The 19,509-nt window shown below is 56.0% G+C and overlaps 1 protein-coding gene across 1 annotated transcript; it reads right to left on the bottom strand.

Annotated features, from left to right (window-relative positions):
• Positions 1-369: 369 nt before the first annotated feature.
• Positions 370-14,738, bottom strand: WNT6 (Wnt family member 6). The gene is made up of 4 exons (XM_017535180.2): positions 14,385-14,738; positions 3,350-3,570; positions 2,761-3,095; positions 370-1,194 (listed from the first exon to the last, which is right to left on the bottom strand). Exons 1-4 carry the CDS (start codon positions 14,462-14,464, stop codon positions 733-735), a joined length of 1,098 nt encoding a protein of 365 aa, XP_017390669.1. The 5' UTR covers positions 14,465-14,738; the 3' UTR covers positions 370-732.
• Between the last annotated feature and the right edge of the window lie 4,771 nt (positions 14,739-19,509).

Below are 19,509 nucleotides of genomic sequence, written 5' to 3'. Positions count from 1 at the left end.
TCCCATGGGCTTAGGCAGCCCCAGTCTACCCAGGAATTTCCCATGTGTCACAGAAACAGACATAATCCCCTAAAAATTAAGATAAGGGTGAGTTTGAGAGCTGAGCATACCATCAGAAGCTTCTGATGACTCGTCCCTTTAAAGAAGAATTGCTAGTTCTTCTCCAGCTTGCAGATCCAGGCCCTAGATGTGTGACAGGGGTGAACAAGAAGAATGCCAAGGAGAAAATAGAGAGTCTTCAGGAGAGGCCAACCTGGTTGGGAGATGGGGACCCAGGTGAAGCTCCCTGAGATGCTAGTTGTAGCAAAACCACCTTCTGGAAGTTGGCAGCCTGTAGATCAGTCTCCCTTGAAACTGTGAGTCCAGCCCTAGTGGTTTAAATATCTTTATTGATACTAACCTCACCCACCATCCCGTGGCCAGCAGTTCTGGGGATCCCAGTACCCAGAGGCCTTTACACTGGCTCTTTGGTTTCCGCCTAGGGGTCAAGGGGAGGGAGCGCCTGTGCTCCGTGAGCGCCTGTGCTCCGTGAGCGCCTCTCAGGGGCCATCTGGTGTCCTGGGCCTTCTTGGGGGATTGTTCCTCTCAAGCCCCGCGCCTCAACATTTCCAGAGGCCTGGGAGTTGGGCTTTGGCAGAGAGAGGCTGGGCTCCACGGGCGCCCGGTGCCGGTACCCTGAGATCCCGCTGGCGAGAGCCACCGCTGCGCTCAGTCTAGGGGCCCGCAGGCAGGTCAGAGGCAGAGGGTAAGCTGCCTGAGCACGCTGCAGCGGTGGCACTGCACTACGCAGCACCACTGGAAGCGGCACAGGCAGTTCTCCTCGAACAGCACGCTCTCCTGGCGGTGCCCGCGCCCACAGCACAGCAGGTCGCAGCCGCTGAGGTCTGGGGCGCTGCTATTGCAGGCGCGGCCGCGCGTGCCAGGGGAGCCGGTGCGGCGGTTGGGGGCGCAGAAGTCGGGCGAGTCGGCGGCGTAGAGGAGGTCCGCTCGGTCCGGCGGCTTGAGCGTGCGGACGGCGGGCAGCAGGGCCTTGCCGTCGTTGGTGCCCATGACGCGTGAGGCGCCGTGGAAGCGCTCCAGCAGCAGCGCGCCCACCTCGCGAAACGGAGGCAGCTTCTGCCAGCAGGTGCGCAGCGCGCACGAGCCCGACAGCCCGTGGCACTTGCACTCGGTGCGCGTTTGGCTCCGCACTGCCTGCGGGGGAGCAGAGGGGCGGGTGCATGTGAACAGATGGGGGGTGCGAGGAAGGGCCCAGTGGATGGACAGAAAATAAGATTGGAGATGGAAAGTGAAAGGAAGAGAGGAAAATGCAGACAAAAGAAGGAGACCGCAAGGTCGGGAGGAGGAAATCAAGGAAAGGACAGCTTAGAGGGAGGGAGCAGGAGGGATGATGAGTATGAGGATGACGAAGTGAGGGTCGGGGGAGAATATGGAGCGCAGAGATTCCAGGGTCCAAAGCCAGGGAGTGGGGGGGAAAGCAGAATGGACAGCAAAGGTGAGATTCTCTCTGAAGGACGGAAGAGGTTGCAGCTGTCCAGGCCTAGCCCCCCTGCCAACCTGGCCCCCTCATTCCTACCCCTCAAGGCCCGGGGCTGAGCAGAGACGCAGAGACGCCTGGACGTCTGTCTCCGCCACCCATCCCCAACTCTCTCAGCAGGTATGTGGGCCTGTCCTGACATTCCTCTTCCGGCCCCCTCCCCCCCTGCCCGAAGCCTCAGGCTCCGAACCCTGGAAGACAAGGTATGAGTGGCAGTGTCCCTGGAGAACCCTCGAACTGAGGCATCGGGTGGAGGAGGGCCTGTTGGTAATGCAGTACTCAGAGTGGAACGCAGGCGGCCTCTCCCCGATTCACTGCCTGAAGCAAGGTCTAAGATTCCCGAACCCCCGCAAAGACTGATGGTTCAGAAGACCCAGAGAAAATCATCTGGAAGCTCAGAGTCTGGGGCCCAACCTGACCATGTGCCCCACCCTCATCTCCTGAGTCTACCCTGCCCCCTCCTGAAACCATCACACCCAGACAACCTTCTTGCCCCTGAACCAGAGTTCCTGGGGCTGTCTTCATTTCTGATGGGAGCGGAGAGCCTGCCACGGCTCTGAGCAGGTGAGACCTGGGCTGGGGTTGCTGGGCAGCCAGTTGGCAAGTGCCCAGAATTGGTCACAGCTCTCCTGGCCTCCACCTGACTCCCTCCAACCTCCATCAGGACCGGATCCTTGTCCTTCGCTCTTTTCCATTGCCCTTCAGACGTGCTCTAACTCTTTCTAGGCCTCTCTCACTCACCCTGGCTTCTCTCCACCCAGACCCCAGACCTTACCCTAGCTTCTCTCCTGTCTTTCATCCCAGCCTTTGCTGTACTCTTCTACTCCTGCCCAAGCATCTAGACCCGCTACCTACTCCAAGCTTTGCTTCACCTGTCCTGTCTTGGAGCTGTGCCCTCTCTACCTGGGGTCCCTAAAGGCCCTCAACGCCGTTCCCTGAGTGTTCCTTCCCTTCTCTGCCCGCTATACTGCCCAGCATCTGGCCTTCCCAGACCCCTAAATGACTCCTTCTTTGAGGCTGGGCATCTCTGCTCCACTTGTCCATCCATGCTTGCAGCCAGTCTATCCGAGGCCTCCCTCCGCCCCCTCTGCCCGTGCCCACTCCCCCACACATTCACACACCCCTCCACCTGCACACCCTCACTCCTGCCCACACTTTCTCGGGCACGCTCCTACGCCCACTCACATGCCTGCACACATTCACTCAGTCCTGCCCATACGCACCAGCCGGCCTGCCTCGTTGTTGTGCAGTTGCACCAACGCGCGCATGTCTCCGCGTCCCCGATTGTCCCGCGCGTCCATAAAGAGCCTCGACTTCTCATCCCCGTAGTCCACGTCGTCGCCACAGCCTCCCCACTCCCAGGCGACGCTGCCTTCCAGGGAGCCCGCAGGGCCAGGGGGTCCGGGGGTGCCGGGCAGGCCGGAGGGCTGGGGCGGGACCCACCCACGGGGCGCCTGGCAGCCGCACTGCAGCAGCTCGCCCAAGGAACAGGCCTGCGTGACGGCGTGGCTGGCGCCCGCAGCAGTGATGGCAAACACGAAGGCCGTCTCCCGAATGTCTGTGAATGCAGAGAGATGCAGTCAGCGCGGGCTGGGGCAGTCAGCTGGGGCCTGGGACCCGAAACCTGCAGCGGGAGGGCTGCCCCAGGGTCCTGGGAGGCAGGGTCCTTGCAGGGTGCCCAGACCCCTGCGTCGGGGAAGCGGGACTCAGCAACTTCTGCGAACCAGCTCCCCTCCACGAACCAGCTTCCCTCTCCTCCGGTGCCCCAGCGGGGAGAATGCAGCCCCGCTTCCGCCCCCTCCCCACACTGACCCTGCTGCAGGATGCGTCCAAAGGCCTTGCTGTTGCTGGAGCAGTTCCAGCGGCGGAAGCGGAACTGGAACTGGCACTCTCGCACCCCGAGCCGGGCGCCCCGGGCTAGCTCCTCCACCACTTCCGGCTCAGCCTGGCACAACTCCGCCTGCCATCCGGCCAGCCGCCGTGCCTTCCTGCAGATGCTGATAGGGTCCATAACCAAGGGGCTGCCCACAGCCCTGGGAAGCAGAGAGTAGCAGGTCAGGGGTGTAACCCCAAAAAGGGCATGAGGTGGAGGGGAGGGAGACCAGCCCCACTCAGCCCGCAGCCAGGAGCTGCTACATGCCCTCCTGCCCTACCCCCAAACTGAGCTTGAGATTGTCCTGTGTGGCTCTCCTACTAATCCAAGTCTGTGTCCCCTCTTAACTAGAGTCTAGCCCGATAATTGCTACAGAGCAAGGCTTCAATCTTATCTTTCTGCACACATCTTTGTAAATAAATCCTTATAGAAATTTGACTCAAGATGAAGGCAGCTGGCCCCAGGTAAGCAAAAGTTAACCTCAAACGTCTAGCCCAAAAGGGTGACAGAAGAAAGATCAAGAAGGTCGCCAAGGAAAAGAAAGTATGTGTCATCAAGAGACATCAAAGACAAGTAAGCAGTATCAAGGAATAATATGGTCCTAGTGGACCACAAGCTGGATATGTGTCAGCTGAACAGCCCTGATGAAAGGCAAGAACAATCCCAGGAAGAGAGAATGCCACGATGTTGGACGGCTAGAGAATGGGAGGCTCTCTGAGAAAAGTCGCATCCCCTCTGTAGCCCAAGTTTCTCCTGCAAAATGGGTGTGTTGGGCTTTCATCTCTAAGGTGGACCCTCCCACCCTGATACCCTCTGTGTCCCTGAACTGGAAAGCGGGAGGAAGGAGCTGGGGGCCACGTCTCTGAAGCATTGTTGGGAAGTAGGTGACACTGACCTTCTACTCTAGGAGCTGTTTTTTGTCTTTTTTGGGTTTTTTTTTAAGTTGGAACAGAGTCTCGCTCTGTCACCCAAGCTGGAGTGCAGTGGCGAGATCTCAGCTCACTGCAACCTCCACTGCCTGGGTTCAAGCGATTCTCCTGCCTCAGCCTCCCAAATAGCTGGGACTACAGGCACGCACCACCACGCCTGGCTAATTTTTTTGTGCTTTTAGTAGAGACAGGGTTTCACCATGTTGGCCAGGCTGGTCTCAAACTCCTGACCTCAGGTGATCCACCTAAGTCAGCCTCCCAAAGTGTTGGGATTATTATAGGCATGAGCCACCGAACACGGCCAAGGATCTGTTGCCTTCTCTGAGCAGAATGGCAGTGAGCCAAGCCCTGCGCCCTGGGGTGACATCACGGCTGGGGGGCGGGCAATGTTTGGCTTGGTAGGGGAAGACTTCATGGGAAGTTCCACGCACTTCCAGAAATCCCTCCACTCCAGGCCTTCATTCTGCCCGAGGAGAGAGCTGACATTTGATTTCTGTACACCAGACCCCTGGAGGTTAAGTCCTTAGAGATTTACACCTGGGAAACCGCTTTCAGCTCGCTTCTATGTGAACACTTAGCTGGGGTCCCCGTCTCAAACGAATGACTAGAGCATTTGGGAGCAGAGGGTACTTAGAGACCACCCAAAAGCCCTTCGGCAGAGGGCAGAAAAAAACTGGGTGGGGGAGGGGTCCCAAGAGATAGAAAACATGTTGAATGGTGGTAGGTGGCGCCAAAGGTCAAGGTGGCCTACTTTTCAGTTTTGCTTTAGTGCACATCCGCCCCACTGTCCCCATTTGCTCCACAAGCACAGGCTGCCCAGGCATGTTCTGTCTCCACAACAGTGAAATATGATGGTCTTAAATAGAAGCAAGAGGAATTTAGGTCTTAAGGTAGAACTCTTAACACTAAGGACGGAGATGCTTGAAGTGGTGGTGCAGGAAGATGTGTAGTAAGCTCAGTCCTTTAAGGTCTACAACACAAACACGTATGCACACGTGTGCATTCTCACGCGTACACACACATGCACACACACACACAAAATCGAGTTGCTGCCGTCATCCTTACCCAAGAAGCTCAGGAACCAGATGTCTCTCAGTGGAGAGGCTACAGTCCACATCTTCCTTCCTGCGTGCTTAAGACCAGTCCAGCACTGACCCCCACCCTTTCCCAGCCTCCATAAGTACAGCAATGGAGAGTGGGTCAGGGGAGCCCAGTGACCCAGTGACTTTTGAGAGTTGATCATTCTCTATGGATCCATCAATCTATCTGTTCCTCCTCTGCCCATTTATCCCACCTCATTATAAGAAGGATTGGAGGCAGCTTTCAATATGGCTGCGAAGGGTCAGCAGGTAAGACTATGAGCTTTTTGAGAATTAGAACTGCCTTATTTTCCTTTGGATCTCCTGGAAGACTTTTAGTTACTTAGTTTTTATTCTCCCCCAATCCCAATTTTTATTACAAAAAAATTGCATAGTATGAATTTTGTGTTATATATGAATACTACCTGTAGTATATTATACAAAGAACACCATTTCATATGTGTTTTTGAATGAATAAGTAAGTCATCTAAGAGAAAGTTCTCACTTGAGCCCAGGCTCCCGTTCACATGTTATTTCGTGACTCCTAATTCATATCCCCAAACATGCTCTTTTCCCCCACTGGGAATCAGAGACAGGGAATGAGTCCTCTCTGCAGTCCTCCAGCTCCTATGTCTGGGGCTCTACCTGTGAGTCTGAGGCTCTGCAAGCTCATCTTCCCCACCCCCGCTGCCCCTGCTTCTACGTTCCCCAGTCCCTCCTCAATCCTGCCCTCTCTAACTCCCTACTTTCCCAGGGTGACGGGCCTTATCTTCCCAAGGTTACTCTGCCCCATCCTTCTCCTCTCCCTCCTCCTCCCTTAAGAAAGCAGGAGGGAGTGGAGATGAGCAAGACAGAAAGACAAAAGACCTCTTGACCTTGTCTGTTTCCAGAGACTAGAGCCAGGGGAGAATCATGAGGAGTATGAAGCCCAAGGACCTTCAGGAGGTGGGGCTGACCCTCCACAGGGCTGGGGGGCTGCCCAGAGCCAGTTCCTGATCTGGGTCTGGCTCCCCAGGCTGGCTGGCTGCCTGGGAACTAGACTTGTTTACAAGCTGGTCAGGGGGAGGGATGGGCAGTAGTAGCAGCTAGAATCCCAAAGGACCAGCTTGTTCCCTGCCCTGCTGTCCTTTCTCCCATCCTAAATACATAGGAAATGAAACTCCAGAAGGGGCGTGGCAGGGGGCATTGGGCAAAACACCAAGCTTCGCTTCCAGACTCTGGTTTCTGTCAACTCTGTGTGGGCTGAGCCACTCTGAGCAAGTCAATTCCCTCTGTGGGCTTCAGAAAAACTGAGGAGTTAGCATGAGAGGTTCACAGACTGCCTACAACTTTGGTTTTGACACCACATCAAGTAATAAGTCCCCCATTCCCACTCACCTCTCACCTTCCTTCCTTTACGCTTCCCTAGGGAGTGAACTCTGCTTTTCAGGCCATTGGGTCAGCATTGGCCTGGGATCAACCAGAGAAGATGTGCTCCTTTGGGAGAATTTGCATGTTTTGGGGTCTGAAGCACAGTGGTGGTAGGGAATACACAATATATAGGATCTGGGATCCTCATCAAACAGCCATTCCTGGGCATAGAAAACAATGAAGCTCACCCTCAAAGAAACCAGTATGTGGTCAAGAAGGGACAACCCTATGGATGGTCATTCTAACTGGCCTGGCCTGTGCCAAGGTCTCTCTCCCAAGGACCGTGGTTGATAGGATCCATTGCCCAGTGAGGTAGTGTCAGCAGCCAGCCCGTCCCTATTGGCAACATCTGTAGACCTAAGCCCTGGAGGTCTGGGGTTCCGGCCTAACCTACCTTTCCATTTCTTGAGTCAGAGGGCCAAAAACATTGTCAGAGATCACCCAGTTCAGCTCATTATACAGATGAGCAAGAGAGGAAGTGACACCCTGGTCACTGGTGGAGGGATCTCTATTGCAAGACACAGTAGGTGAATATTTCAAACACAAACAGTGCTGGAGGGAAATGGGCACAGGAGATGTCTGGAGACTTCCGGTGGCCTCGCACACCCTCCTCCTCACAGCCCCGTACTCCTAGCAGGGTTAACTCGTAATCTATTCTAGATAGCATCGCTGAACTTCTGGACTCAGACCCGTCCTAAATCATCAAAATCCTAGCATCTCTCCAAACTCACCTCAGATCCCATTTGCTCTAAGGAGCCTCCCTGGGCCCCAATCCCCACCGACCTTCACCCCATGCATCACCCGGGGTGTCACTCATTTCGGGGGTGTCTGTTATCCTGCCAGTGGTATAATTAATTTTTCATGTTTGCTTGTCTTATCTTCCCAACTAGATAGAAAACTCATCAAAGACAGTAAGCTCCTGCGTGGGCATTAACGGAGTGCACTCAGGGTTTTTGGGATCCACAGGCTTGGGTTTGGATCTGGGCTCTGCCATTTGCTTGTGCTGTGATGTTCGGTGAGTCCCTAGCCTGTGAAATTGGCACTTAATCTTCATTAGACGGATGGTGAGACTTAACCTCCTAAGCCTCAGTTTCTTCAGCTGTCAAATGACAATAGTGATACCCACCTCCCTCCCAGATTATAGATGCAGAGAGTCTGTCCAGAGATTGGGTGTCCTCCAACAGCTGGTGTTTGTCTTCCCACTCACATCCTTATCGATCTCTTGGGCCTGCACAGTTCAGGATAAGCAGTAGGGTGCAGGCAGCATTGTGGATTCCTGAGAACACCCTTTTCTCCAACTCTCTGCTGTTTCTTCTCAGCCTGGAACCCTGTGTCTCCTCCTCCTCCATCCAGCCCTGCTCAGGGGCCAAATGCACCCTCTAGGACCCTCCTCTTCCCCAGCAGGCACTGGAGTGCATCACTGAGGCCAAAGAGATCACAGCCCACTGGATGCCCAATGTCCCCTGAACCTTCTCCAAGCCAGCCTCCTTCTATTTCCCCACCCCCACCCCCAAAGTCCCCACACTGACCCCACCTCCCACAAGCCAGCAGAGGGAGCCCTGAGCCCTGGGGCTGTGGGTGGGGGTTGCACAGGGGTGGGGGATGTGGGTGGTGGAGAAGGGGCAGAAAAATGTTGCCTGACGGCTGCTGAGGCGGCTGGGCCCGGGCCTGTGCCCGCCCGCCTGTCCTGTCCTGCTCTAACTCGGTAATTACTGCTCCCCCTCCCCCTCCCCCAGCCTCTACCCCCACCCAAACCACCACATCAAAGCCAGTGATACCCAGCTCCATTAACCCCTGCCTCCCCACTACACCCCAGCCACTCCATTCCACCCCTCACCACCCCTGATCCAAGTTGGTTCCCTCTACCCTTGCTCACCTGTCTCTCCTCATCACTCTTAGGAGAGGCAGGGGCTTTCCTTTCCCCAACAGACTTCGCTGTACAAAAGGGCTTCCTATTGGTCAGGGCTGTGGCAGGTGAAGGTGCCCCAGGAGACTGTCCTGGGTTCTCTGCTCAACCATATTAGGGTGGGGAGCACCTATCTGAGGGTGGGATCGGGGAGGAGAAGAAGTCTGTGAAAGGTCCTGTGCCCCTTTCCTGACCGCCCCCACCCCACGCCACTCGCAAGAATGAGGTGCTGAGCTGGAGGTGGACTTTCAGCCTGGCTCTGAGCTACCTACATTCTGGGTGGCCAAGGCCAAATCATTTTCTTACCACCTGTCGGAGACCTTGCTGCCCTCACCATGTAAGTGAAAATATTGGACCTGATTATCTCTAAGGGCTTTCTAGATCTATTTTCTTTTTTTTTTTTTTTCTTTTTGAGACAGAGTTTCACTGCAACACCCAGACTGGAGTGCAGTGGTACGATCTCAGCTCATTGCAACCTCTGCCTCCCTGGTTCAAGCGATTCTCCTGCTCAACCTCCTGAGTAGCTGGGATTACAGGCACAAGCCATCATGTCCAGCTAATTTTTGTATTTCTAGTAGAGATGGGGTTTCCCCATGTTGACCAGGCTGGTCTTGAACTCCTCTCACCTTGGCCTCCCACAGTGCTGGGATTACAGGCACCCGGACACTAACTAGATCTACTTTCTAGATTAAACCGAAGGCTTGTAGCTGGAGGAACCAGCCCGAGAGGCCAAGGTGGAGAAGCCTCCCAGAGGCCTTTCTCTCCCTTAGCTCCTCCTCCGGCAGTTCTGGGGAAGCACCCGAGAGGATTCCCGGCCCAGGCAGGAAGGAGGGTGCAGGCTGGGGGTGCTTTCACCGACCCACAAAGGACAGACGTCTGTGTTCCGAGTGCCTCCGGCCACCCTTCTGCCAGCCTGACCGCCCTGCCCTCACTCATCCCCTCCACAGTGGTACTTCTCTATTATAGTGCACATTCTGGAACCCCCCTTGCTGGGCCTGGTGAGCAAGCCTCCCGCTGACCTCTCCGCACCAACTCCTGGCTTCTGATGAGAACAGGGCAGGAGGGGCTGCACCCCCCAGGAAATGTCTCAGTGCCAGAACTCTGGTGGGCTCAGGGCATGCTCTGGCCTGGATTGGGCCAGCCTCCTTCTGCCCCTGCCCTTTTCTGCTCACAGCCCCATTGTCTCCCTCCAGGGGAAGCTGCCAAGGCGGGAGGCCTGGAGGGAGGGAAGGATGGCCAACCCACCCCCTTCCCCACCCCACCCTGGAACTCAGCAGAGGCCAGCAACAGGACTGCCCACAATGGGTCAGGACCCTAGATAAAGACAGGATGGGAAAGGGCACAGCCTGGGGTGGTGGTGGCAGCTAGGAAAGCTGAGTGTCACGAAGAAGCCTGAGTCCTTTCCTGCCTCCCTGTGGGGACAGATGAGGCACTAGGCCTCTGGCTCCTGTTTCCTTTTCCAGGAGGGTGGTGGATGAAAGACTAGATGGAATGGGGGAAGGGAGTGACACTGGGTGGTATTTTCCCTAGTGGAACAAGGAGAGGCTTAGTTTCTTTCATAGAAAATATAAAACAGGGCGGGCCATGGTGGCTCACACCTGTTATCCTAGCACTTTGGGAGGCTGAGACAGGCGGATCACATTAGGTCAGGAGTTCGAGATCAGCCTGGCCAACATGGTGAAACCTCATCTCTACTAAAAATACTAAAAATAATTAGCTGGACGTGGTGGTAGCCACCAGTAATCCCAGCTACTTGGGGGGCTGAGGCAGGAGAATCACTTGAACCTGGGAAGTGGAGGCTGCAGCGAGCTGAGATTGTGCCACTACACTCAGTCTGGGTAACAGAGCAAGGAGCAAGACTCTGCCTCAAAAAAAAAAAAAAGAAAGAAAGAAAGAAAGAAAACATAAAACAGAGGAAAGAGGATTTGACCGTTCTATGAGAGTGAGCTATTTTCTACATCCACTGATTGGAGGTATAAATAACGATGGGTCAGATGTTGTAAAGAACTTCCTGGGGGTGGGCAAGACTGGAGCAGGGAGCAAAGTGGAAGTGGTTAACTGGTGACTGGGAGGCTCTCTCTCTCTGTCTTACTCCCAAGACAAGGTCTGCCAGGGCCACAGCATAGGCTGGATGGCCTGGATGCAATGAGGCCAGACAAGATGACATCCAGAGAGCCTGGCCAGTGTCCTGGAATCTGGGATTCTGTAATTCACAGATATGATTACAGATTGGAGAAAGAGAGGCTGGAGGCAGAGTATTTATTTATTTACTTACTTATTTATGTATTTATTTATTGAGACAGAGTCTTGCTCTGTTGTCCAGACTGGAGTACAGTGGCATGGATCTTAGCCCACTGCAACCTCCGCCTCCCAGGTTCAAGCGATTCTCCTGCCTCAGCCTCCCAAGTAGCTGGGATTACAGGCAGCCGTCATCACGCCCAGCTAATTTTTGTATTTTTAGTAGAGGCAGGGTTTCACTATGTTGGCCAGACCGGTCTCAAACTCCTGACCTCAAGTGATCTGCCCTCCTCAGCCTCCCAAAGTGCTGGGATTTCAGGAGTGAGCCTCCATGCCTGGCCTGGAGGCAGAGTTTTAGAAAACATGCATCTCACTGGAGTAAGGAGGGAGAGTAAAAAAGAAGGTGGGAGGGAAACTTCTCAGGAACCTGGAGCCAGGTCTGTGGGCCAATTCTGGATCATGGGCCACACCCCTGCAGGACTCCCTTTTCCTGACCAAGACAGTTGAGTCACTCAGAGGTCCTGGGTTCCTCTCTCCTTCCAGCCTGGCTGCTGCTAGAATGTCAGAGTCGGCTGCAGGAGGCTGCTGCAGCTGCTTTTCCTGGCCAGCACTGGAGCTCTGACCTGGCCAGGATTCTCTGACAAATAGGGAGAAGAGGGCCAGCGAAAGCAGGTCCTGGGCATTGGGGAACAGCCTGGAAGCCCCTGCTGGAAAAGCTGCCAGCTGAAGTGAGACTTGGGCTCTGGGGACATGGAAGAGCCTCAGGCCAGTGAGAATTATTAGTCCAGCCCATCAGCCCAGACTTGACCTTGGAGGGCACTGGTGGGGTGAGGAGGGGTCAGGAGTGTAGGCAGAGTCAAAGATCCAGGGGAAGGGGGTCTGGGCTCAGACCAAAGAGATGAAGTGTCAGCAATAGGTAGCCAGGTGCAGTGGCTCACGCCTGTAAGTCCAGCACTCTGGGAGGCCAAGGTGGGCAGATCGCTTGATGTCAGGAGTTTGAGACCTGCCTAACCAACTTGGTGAAACCCCATCTCTACTAAATATACAAAAACTAGCCAGGCTTGGTGGTGGGTGCCTGTAATCCCAGCTACTCAGGAAGCTGAGGCAGGAGAATCGCTTGAACTGGGGAGTTTCAAGTAGGCCAAGATCACACCACTGCACTCTAACCTCGGCGACAGAGCAAGACTCTGTCTCAAAATAAATAAATTAACTAATTAATTAAAAATTTAAAAAAAGAAAAACAAAAGGATAAAGGAGAGTGAAGGGGCCCAGGCAGGTAGGAGAGGCCCATTCCCTCTGAGGCACATCTAAGCAAGGCAGTCAGACACCTTATCACTGGGGCCCCTCACTCTTCACCTGGCACGCCCTGCAGCTGTGGCCATGAAGGCCCCTGTGTTCTCCCACACTTGCCCGTGTCACCTCCTCCCCCACTCCCTTCTTCACAGCTTCAGAGTCAGTCTCTCAGGGACCAGGCCGCTCTCCTTTGGCTTGGCTGCCACCCAGCAGTCCCTCCTGAACAAAGGAACCCCCACAGATACAGAGCCCAGAAAGGTGAATCAGCCAGTCCAGTGATACTCCACAAACACATCTCCAGCACCAACACTGTCCTAGGCCTCAGGGCTCCTAAAGACAAGGGCTCTGTGGAGCAGGGAAGAGAGACCCAAAAGACTCTTGTCAGGTAAATGCAGTAACTAGCATAGTTGCCCAATGTATGGGATACAGTGGGAGCATAGACAAGGCAATGGAAGGACAAGGGTGCAGTTTCAGGGAGGTAGTGATATTTTAACTGTAAGGATAAGAACAATTTAGACAGAGGGGGAGGGAGAGGAGGGAAGACCATGGCCATCAGAGAGGGACCCCATCTCCACACCTTGAAAAAGGACAAAGTTAGGAAAGGCATTTATGGGGAAAAGAGATTCCTTTACAGCATTTTCCTTGGAACCATGGATTTTAAATTTAAATGAATCCCCTTTCACTCCCCGGGACCTGGCCAGGAGAAGCTGGGCTGTGAGGAGGGCACTGCACATAACGAGTACCTTCTAAGGTCCTATCATTCTACACGTCCTCCCACCTCACCTTCCCAGCAAGGCTGCCAGGCAGGGAGACTGTTATCCTATCTCCAGTTAAGACTGAGAGGTAGGGAGGGGAAGTGACTAGCCCAAGATCACAAACGTAATGTTTAGATCTTAGATCTGTCTGCTTCAAAGCTGCCACTGCATTCTACTAAGCCAGATCAAGGGCCGTATGTTCCCTAGATGGGACCTGGATCGTCCTCGGTTCGCCCCCTCCGTGACACTCGCGTGGGACTGCTCTCCGCATCGCAGAGGGAGGATTGCAGCTCTCTGCTCGCTGTGTGGGCATTCTACTCCCTATCTCCTGAGCACGGGGATCTGCCTCTCTTCCAAATCCGGGGGCCGGGGGAGGAGCGGAGGGTCGGCATCCAGCCAATCACGTGGCAATATGCAAATAGACAGGACCCTGCCTTCTTAGGATTGGCTGGTTTGTCAACGCTATTGTCCAAGTATCTCCTCTCTAAACACAGAGCTATTCCGGGAGAGGGTTTGCGGCTCTGAAGAGTAAGAAGGGAAAAAAAAAGTCTTCTGGATCTGGCTCTCTGAGCCATCCCGGCCGGGCGCTCTTCTTCCCCGCCCCCAAGGCTCGAAGTTCTCGCAACCTTCGCTGCCTAGGTGTCCATTCTAGCTTGGGCCAGGCCTGGGAAGATACCCCCTCCCTTGGCTGGCCAGGCCCCTCTCCTTTCCCGCAGGACCCTCCCAGTATGGTATCTCCCCGACTGCACATTTTTTTTTCATTCATGACCCCTACGTCTGGAAGGGCCTGACCCCTGGGTCCCGTTTCTTCTTCTCCTCCTTTTCCTTGCTCGGGGAGGACGAAGTAGAGAAAGCCAGGGTCCTGACTCAGTTTCCCCTTTATATTCCCTTTCTTGCCATTATGGCCCACTCCACAGGAGCCCGGAGAGAAGTTGGTGGGTTGGTAGGCAAAATGGGGCGGGGAAGGGGCAGCTATGTGGCCCTCTCTGCCTTGTGGCTTCCCACCTTGTTCTTGTCTTTCCCGAATCCAACCCCCTACCCTGAACCCAGGACCCTCCTCACACATTCTTTTCCTCGAATATGTGTCTCCCTGAGAGCTCTTTCCTACCCACAGACCTATTCCTTGGTGACCTGGGTGAGCGAATAACTTGGAGGGGGCTGGGGAGAACCTGGGAAGAGGAAACACAATAGAATGTGCCCAGGGGTTAGGCACGTCGAAGAAGGGATCGGAAATGCCCCTGGCCGAGGCTAGAAAGCTGGGCTCCGAGAGCAAGTAGAGTCCGGAGGCTGCGGAATACCCCAATCGGTCCCGGCTCCCGGGGTCCCCACCCTCCGGCGTCCAGAGGCAGGACAGCCGGACTCACCACCACAGTCCGCCGACGTGCGTCGGGCACAGGAGCAGCAGCAGCAGCAGCCCTAGGCTGGAGCGCAAGGGAGGCAGCATCGTGACAGCCCTAGGGCCGCGGGTGTGGGCAGTGGACGAGGCTACAGGGCGACTGCTGCGCGCGAGGGCCAGGGCTTCAGGGCGAGCGCGGGGAGCGCGACGGCAGCGGCCGGGAGGCGAGGGCTCCGGCGGCTGAGCGGGGGCCCATCCCGGGCGAGGAGGGCGCGGCGGAGGCGGAGAGCGGACGGGGCAGCCCGCGCCTGTGTCTCCTGCGGAGCTCGCTCGGGAGAAGAAATCAGAGCCGGGGGCGGGGGTGGGAGGGGAGCGGGGCCGAGGGGGGGGCGGGGGGCAGGGGGCCGGAGGGGGGTGGCAGTTGCGACAGTCAGGCGGCGGGACTCTCGGGAGCGAGCCGTGCGCCCCAGGGCGGCGGGAGCGGAGCGCAGCGGAGGGCGGGAGCGGGGTGCCGGGGCGGGGCCCCAGCGCGCTCCGTGCTGCGGGACCCGCCCGCCTGGCCCCCTCACCTCGCCTCTCCCAGACTTCGAGCCCCCAGCCGCTCGCGGCTGCCGGGAGTCGGGGGCAAGGAAGGGCGGGGAAGAAGAGTAGAGAGGGGTGAAGGGGGGAGAAAGAGGAGCTGAGGAATGGGGGACGGGCTGGAAGGGAGACGTTTGACAGGTTTGTTGACTGTAAAGAGAGAAAACTTCCCAGGAATGAGGGAGTTTGGGGCGGGGGGCGGTGCAGAGGGAGACGCTGGTGCGGAGGCGAGAGAGGAAGTTGGCCTCGGGCGCGGGGTGCTCTGGCGAGGGTTGTCAAACTGGAGCGCCCGAAAGGCGGATGCTAGAGGGGTCTTCTCTTTCCCTGGCTCTTCTCGGTGCTGCACGCCCCTTCCTTTGCCTCTCCTTGAAGAAGGGAGGAAGCCCTGGGCCTCCGCCCTCGCTCCCCAGATGTTCCACCTCTCAAGCCCGCGTTCGGGGCCGGGGAGGTGGGGGAGATGAGGCGGCAAGAGGAGCCTCTCGAGGGCGTGCGCACAAGCGCTGGCACGTGTAAGCAAGCGGGAGAATGGAGGTCGCAGACTTCCAAGAGATCGAGGAGTCAAAATTCGCTGCAGCCGGGCCTCGCGTGTCCACGGGTCCCTGCCTCGGTTCCTCCCCCAACCTGGCCCAGGTAGAAGGGGTGGGAGAGCCAACTGCAGATGAGATGGCGTTTATCTGATTTTCTAATGCCACAAAAATGTCTTTGATGCCCCTGGCCCCCTCCCCACGGGGGGAGATCAAAGGCCCTGTGGGGCGGAGGGACAGCTCCATTCATCACGCCATGGGGCTGGCAGCGGGCAGCAGACCCTGCTCCTCCTGCGCCCGACGTGCCCGACGTGCCCCGGGGTGCCGAGCGACAGGTGGTGTGGGACATTCTCCCTGCCACTACCATCAAGAGCAACCATCAACCTTTCAGGCTGTCCTGATCCAGATCAAGTTCCTATGGCAGAAACGTCAGGCGCCCAGAAGAACGCTCCTGGTTGTTGGGAGAGAGGGGACCTGAACTTGTGGACTGAGATCACTGCCAAGAGAGACAAACAACCTTGGTGAGCAGAGAGAGAAGACAAGATCCTGAGTCACCCAGAAGGGGGGACAAGTAGATCAAGATGAGGCCAAGGGGCCAAGGGAGGCAGTCCCAGGGGAGGAGGCAGGTCAGAGAAGGAATAAGCAGACAGAGGTGAGAGAACTGGAGAAGTGTTGGCCTTGCCCAGTGAGCAAGCCCCACATCAGGGCACTGGTGTCCAGGCTGGGTCAGCTCAACCCCTTGTACTGGGTACAGAGAATTTTGATGAAGGGGCTACGACACTCTAAAGAAGGGGAACAGGACGGGGGACAATGTCCAGTAACATAAAGAGAGGGTCTGGTCCAAGCACTGCCCATTTTAGCTTTTAACAGCATCCAAATGCCACGAACAGCCCCTGCATCTAAGTAACTTTGCACACAGGTGCTGTTTCTATGGGGCAATGCCAATCTGGACAGTTTCTACAGGGCAATGCCAACTCTGGACACTACCCGTGCAAAGACATACCCAGGATGGGTGCACACTCTGGCCATGTGGTACCAAATAGGCAGCTAGAGGGCTCGGGGGATCCCTGGAGGCTGCAGGTGGCCAGTGGCCAGCCTCCTGGGAGCGACCGCCTGGGTTCCGAACCCCCTGCCCAGCCCTGCTCCCACCCTGCTACTGTTATTGCAGATTATGAAATGCTCTCCCTATCCTGCATTCTTCTCCGAGGCAAGAATTTTAATGTATTTGTCTTTGTCATCAGGGGACCTGTGCTCTGAGACCGCCCTGCCTCTGCCTGGGGAGGGAGCGCCCCAAATCTAGTCCCTGCTGCCTCCAGACCCCAGCCTCGCTCCATTACCACCCCTCCCCCATGCCCTAGCCTTGCCCCTCGCCTCCCCTTCCTAAGACACAATCTCTCTGTGGGGTGGATAAAAATGATGTTATTGAAACAACAGAATTGGGAGCAGTGGCAGGGAGCAGGGATCAGCTCAGGAAACTGGGGCGTTTGCCAAGAAGCTTTCTCCCCCGCAGGCGGCCTTTCTGCCCCTACCCCCCACCTTTCCTGCAAACATACACAGCTGGCCCCACCCCTCCTGGAGCACTCACTCTGGCCAGATCTTGCAGAATCTTTTGCCATCTCTGGACTCCCCAAGCCCTTGTCCCTCCCCCACATAGTCCCATTCCAGAATCAGTTGGCCCAGTGGTGCCTGCAGAGCATTGTGGGGTTGGGGGCGGGGGGCGGGGCGGGGAGGTGGGCTGGAAATCTAAGACAGGCAGGACTCCTGAATTCCCAATTCCTAGGGCTTCTGCCCCAAAAGCATCCTTCTGCTCACTCCCTTGTGCCCCCTCCGCATCCCCATCAAGGGGCTGGCTGGCATCTGGGCAGAGCTGGAGCAATGACTTCTGTTGTTTTGCCCCCAAACCTTCAGAGAGATGAGTTCAGATATTCCCAAGCCTTCAACCCACCGCTATCACCTTAGAAGACTTACAAAGGAAAGGGGGTGGAGAGGGGGTGGCAGGAGGTAACAGATCTTGGCACACAAAGATAGATCGAGATATGTGACACACACGCCCCCTCACACACACCAACGACTGGGCACGGCCCCCAGATAACCTCACAGAAACCACAGGACATCCTCACCTCCCCCAGACGATGCTGGGATTTTTTACCCACAGGTATGGACAGACACACAGATGGGCTGGCTCAGGCTGAAACACATGCCACTGCAACACACACACACACACACACACACACACACACACACACACATACCACCTCTGCAGAGATACGCACGAAGAACGTTCACAAGAGACTGGAGTGGGAAGACAGCAGCCCAGAAATGGGTGGCATGAATGGGGAGGTGACAGTCTGTCCCCCATCCCTATGCTCTAGGCCCTGCCCACCCCACCTTCCTTCATCACTCCATCTTAAATCCTGGGAACCCATTAATACTATGTCTAGGCCCTGTGCAAAAGACAGACAGGGAAGGAGAGACTTGGGTGGAGGAGGAAGGAGGGGCAGAGTAGGGGCGGCTGAGGGGGGGAGAGGCAGCTGGAAATAGATAACATCAGAAACGCTGCGGGCGAAAGCAGAGCCCTCTGTCTCGGGCAGACTCTCTCTGGCTGTCTTTCTGTGCGTCTTTTCACATCACTGTCATGTCCATAATTCGGTCTCTATTTGTGTCTGTCTCTAAATCACTTTCTCTGTTTTTCGTTTCTCAGAATGGCTAAAGCTGCAGGAGCCCAGGAATTTGGGCCTGTGACCCTTCCCCTCCCAATAACCTCACCCTCTTCCTCCCTCCTTCCCTCCTGTCCCCAGAACTCCTATCTGTCTTTCCCTCCATCTGTCCCAGGAACTCCTATTCCTTCAGGGAGGTGACATGCCTTGAGAATTCCTAAGAGCCTTGGGTTTCTGGGTCCCTGGAGAATAGAGAGAGGAAAGGCCAACCCCTTAGAGAGAGGGGGGAATGGAGAAAGAAAAAGAAGAGAGCAAGGAGAGAGGCTTATTTTCCTCTTCCTTCTGCAGTGCAGACAGCTCTCCTCCCACGCCAGCCCGCAACCCACCTGAAGTCAGGAGGGTGTGCTTTTCCAGAGCAAGCTCCCAGCTTTAGTCAAGGCAGGGATAAGAAAGTCCCCTACACCAGGCCCCAGCTTCCCGCAGAGCCCACCTGCCCCCCACCTTCCACATCTCTCAAGCCTATTCATGCCCCCACCAGTCCCAGGAGAAAGAACCCAGGGGGAGCTTGAAAGGGGCAGGGGAGCTCAGGCTAGGGAGGGAGGGGCTGCTACTGGCCCATCACAGGCTGGGGAAAGCCAGGGGACATTTGTTTTCACTTACCTTAGCCCCATGGACCCAAGTGGGAGTGGTTGGCCACAAGAGCCTCTCCAGCCATGCTGGCCCAGGCTGGCTCCTGTGGTATTGACAGGGGATGGGCAAAGGGTCCTGGCCTGGCCTCAGATGTTCTAGGGAAGAGCCTCTGCCCTTCTCTTGTCTCACTGCTCCATTCTGCTCTTGGTATACCACCTGTCCCTGCTGCTTCAGCTCTCACCTCTGCGGGAAGCAGGGCTCCAAAATCCAGGTCTCCAGAGCCAGCTTCCTTCCTGATATCTTATCTGCGGTCTCTCCCTGGACAGCAGTCAGCAGATTTGTAATTGGACGCTGATGCACCAGGCTCCCAGCTGGATAGTGAGGGGGGAAATGGTGAGCAAAAGCAGGCATAACTCCTACCCGCATGGAGCTGACAGTCTTTAATCACATCATCTCTCAAGCAAAAGGAAAGCCAACCACTTTACCGTGCTGGGGAAAAGAAGGGAGGGGCATGTAAGAGGCTGCCTGGTGGGGGTTGACCAGGTCACTGGGTGTCAAGGAGTGCTTCTCTAAGGAGGGAACACTCTAGCTGAGATGTAAAATAAATAAGTTGGGGTTAACTGGGAGACACAGGGAGGGAAGAGCATTTCCGGCAGAAGGAGCAGCCTTTGCAAAAGTCCTGCAAGGAGGAGAAGGCAGGTGCTGCAGAGAGTGGAGGGGAGTGATGGAGGAGAGTTGTAGGGGGGGAGTGATGGAGGAGAGT

Source organism: Cebus imitator, unplaced genomic scaffold, assembly GCF_001604975.1.
Source record: "Cebus imitator isolate Cc_AM_T3 unplaced genomic scaffold, Cebus_imitator-1.0 Scaffold91, whole genome shotgun sequence".
In the NCBI taxonomy this organism is placed as follows: Eukaryota; Metazoa; Chordata; class Mammalia; order Primates; family Cebidae; genus Cebus; species Cebus imitator.
Note: the sequence above shows the minus strand (reverse complement) of the source record. Positions and strands in the feature narration are given on the sequence as shown.

Coding starts and splice junctions, on each gene's coding strand:
- WNT6 (XM_017535180.2), bottom strand. CDS start 14,464: ATGCTGCCTCCCTTGCGCTCCAGCCTAGGGCTGCTGCTGCTGCTGCTC. Junction 3,571..14,384: donor CACGTCGGCGGACTGTGGTG/GTGAGTCCGGCT, acceptor TCTGCTTCCCAG/GGCTGTGGGCAGCCCCTTGG. Junction 3,096..3,349: donor TGGACGCATCCTGCAGCAGG/GTCAGTGTGGGG, acceptor CTGCATTCACAG/ACATTCGGGAGACGGCCTTC.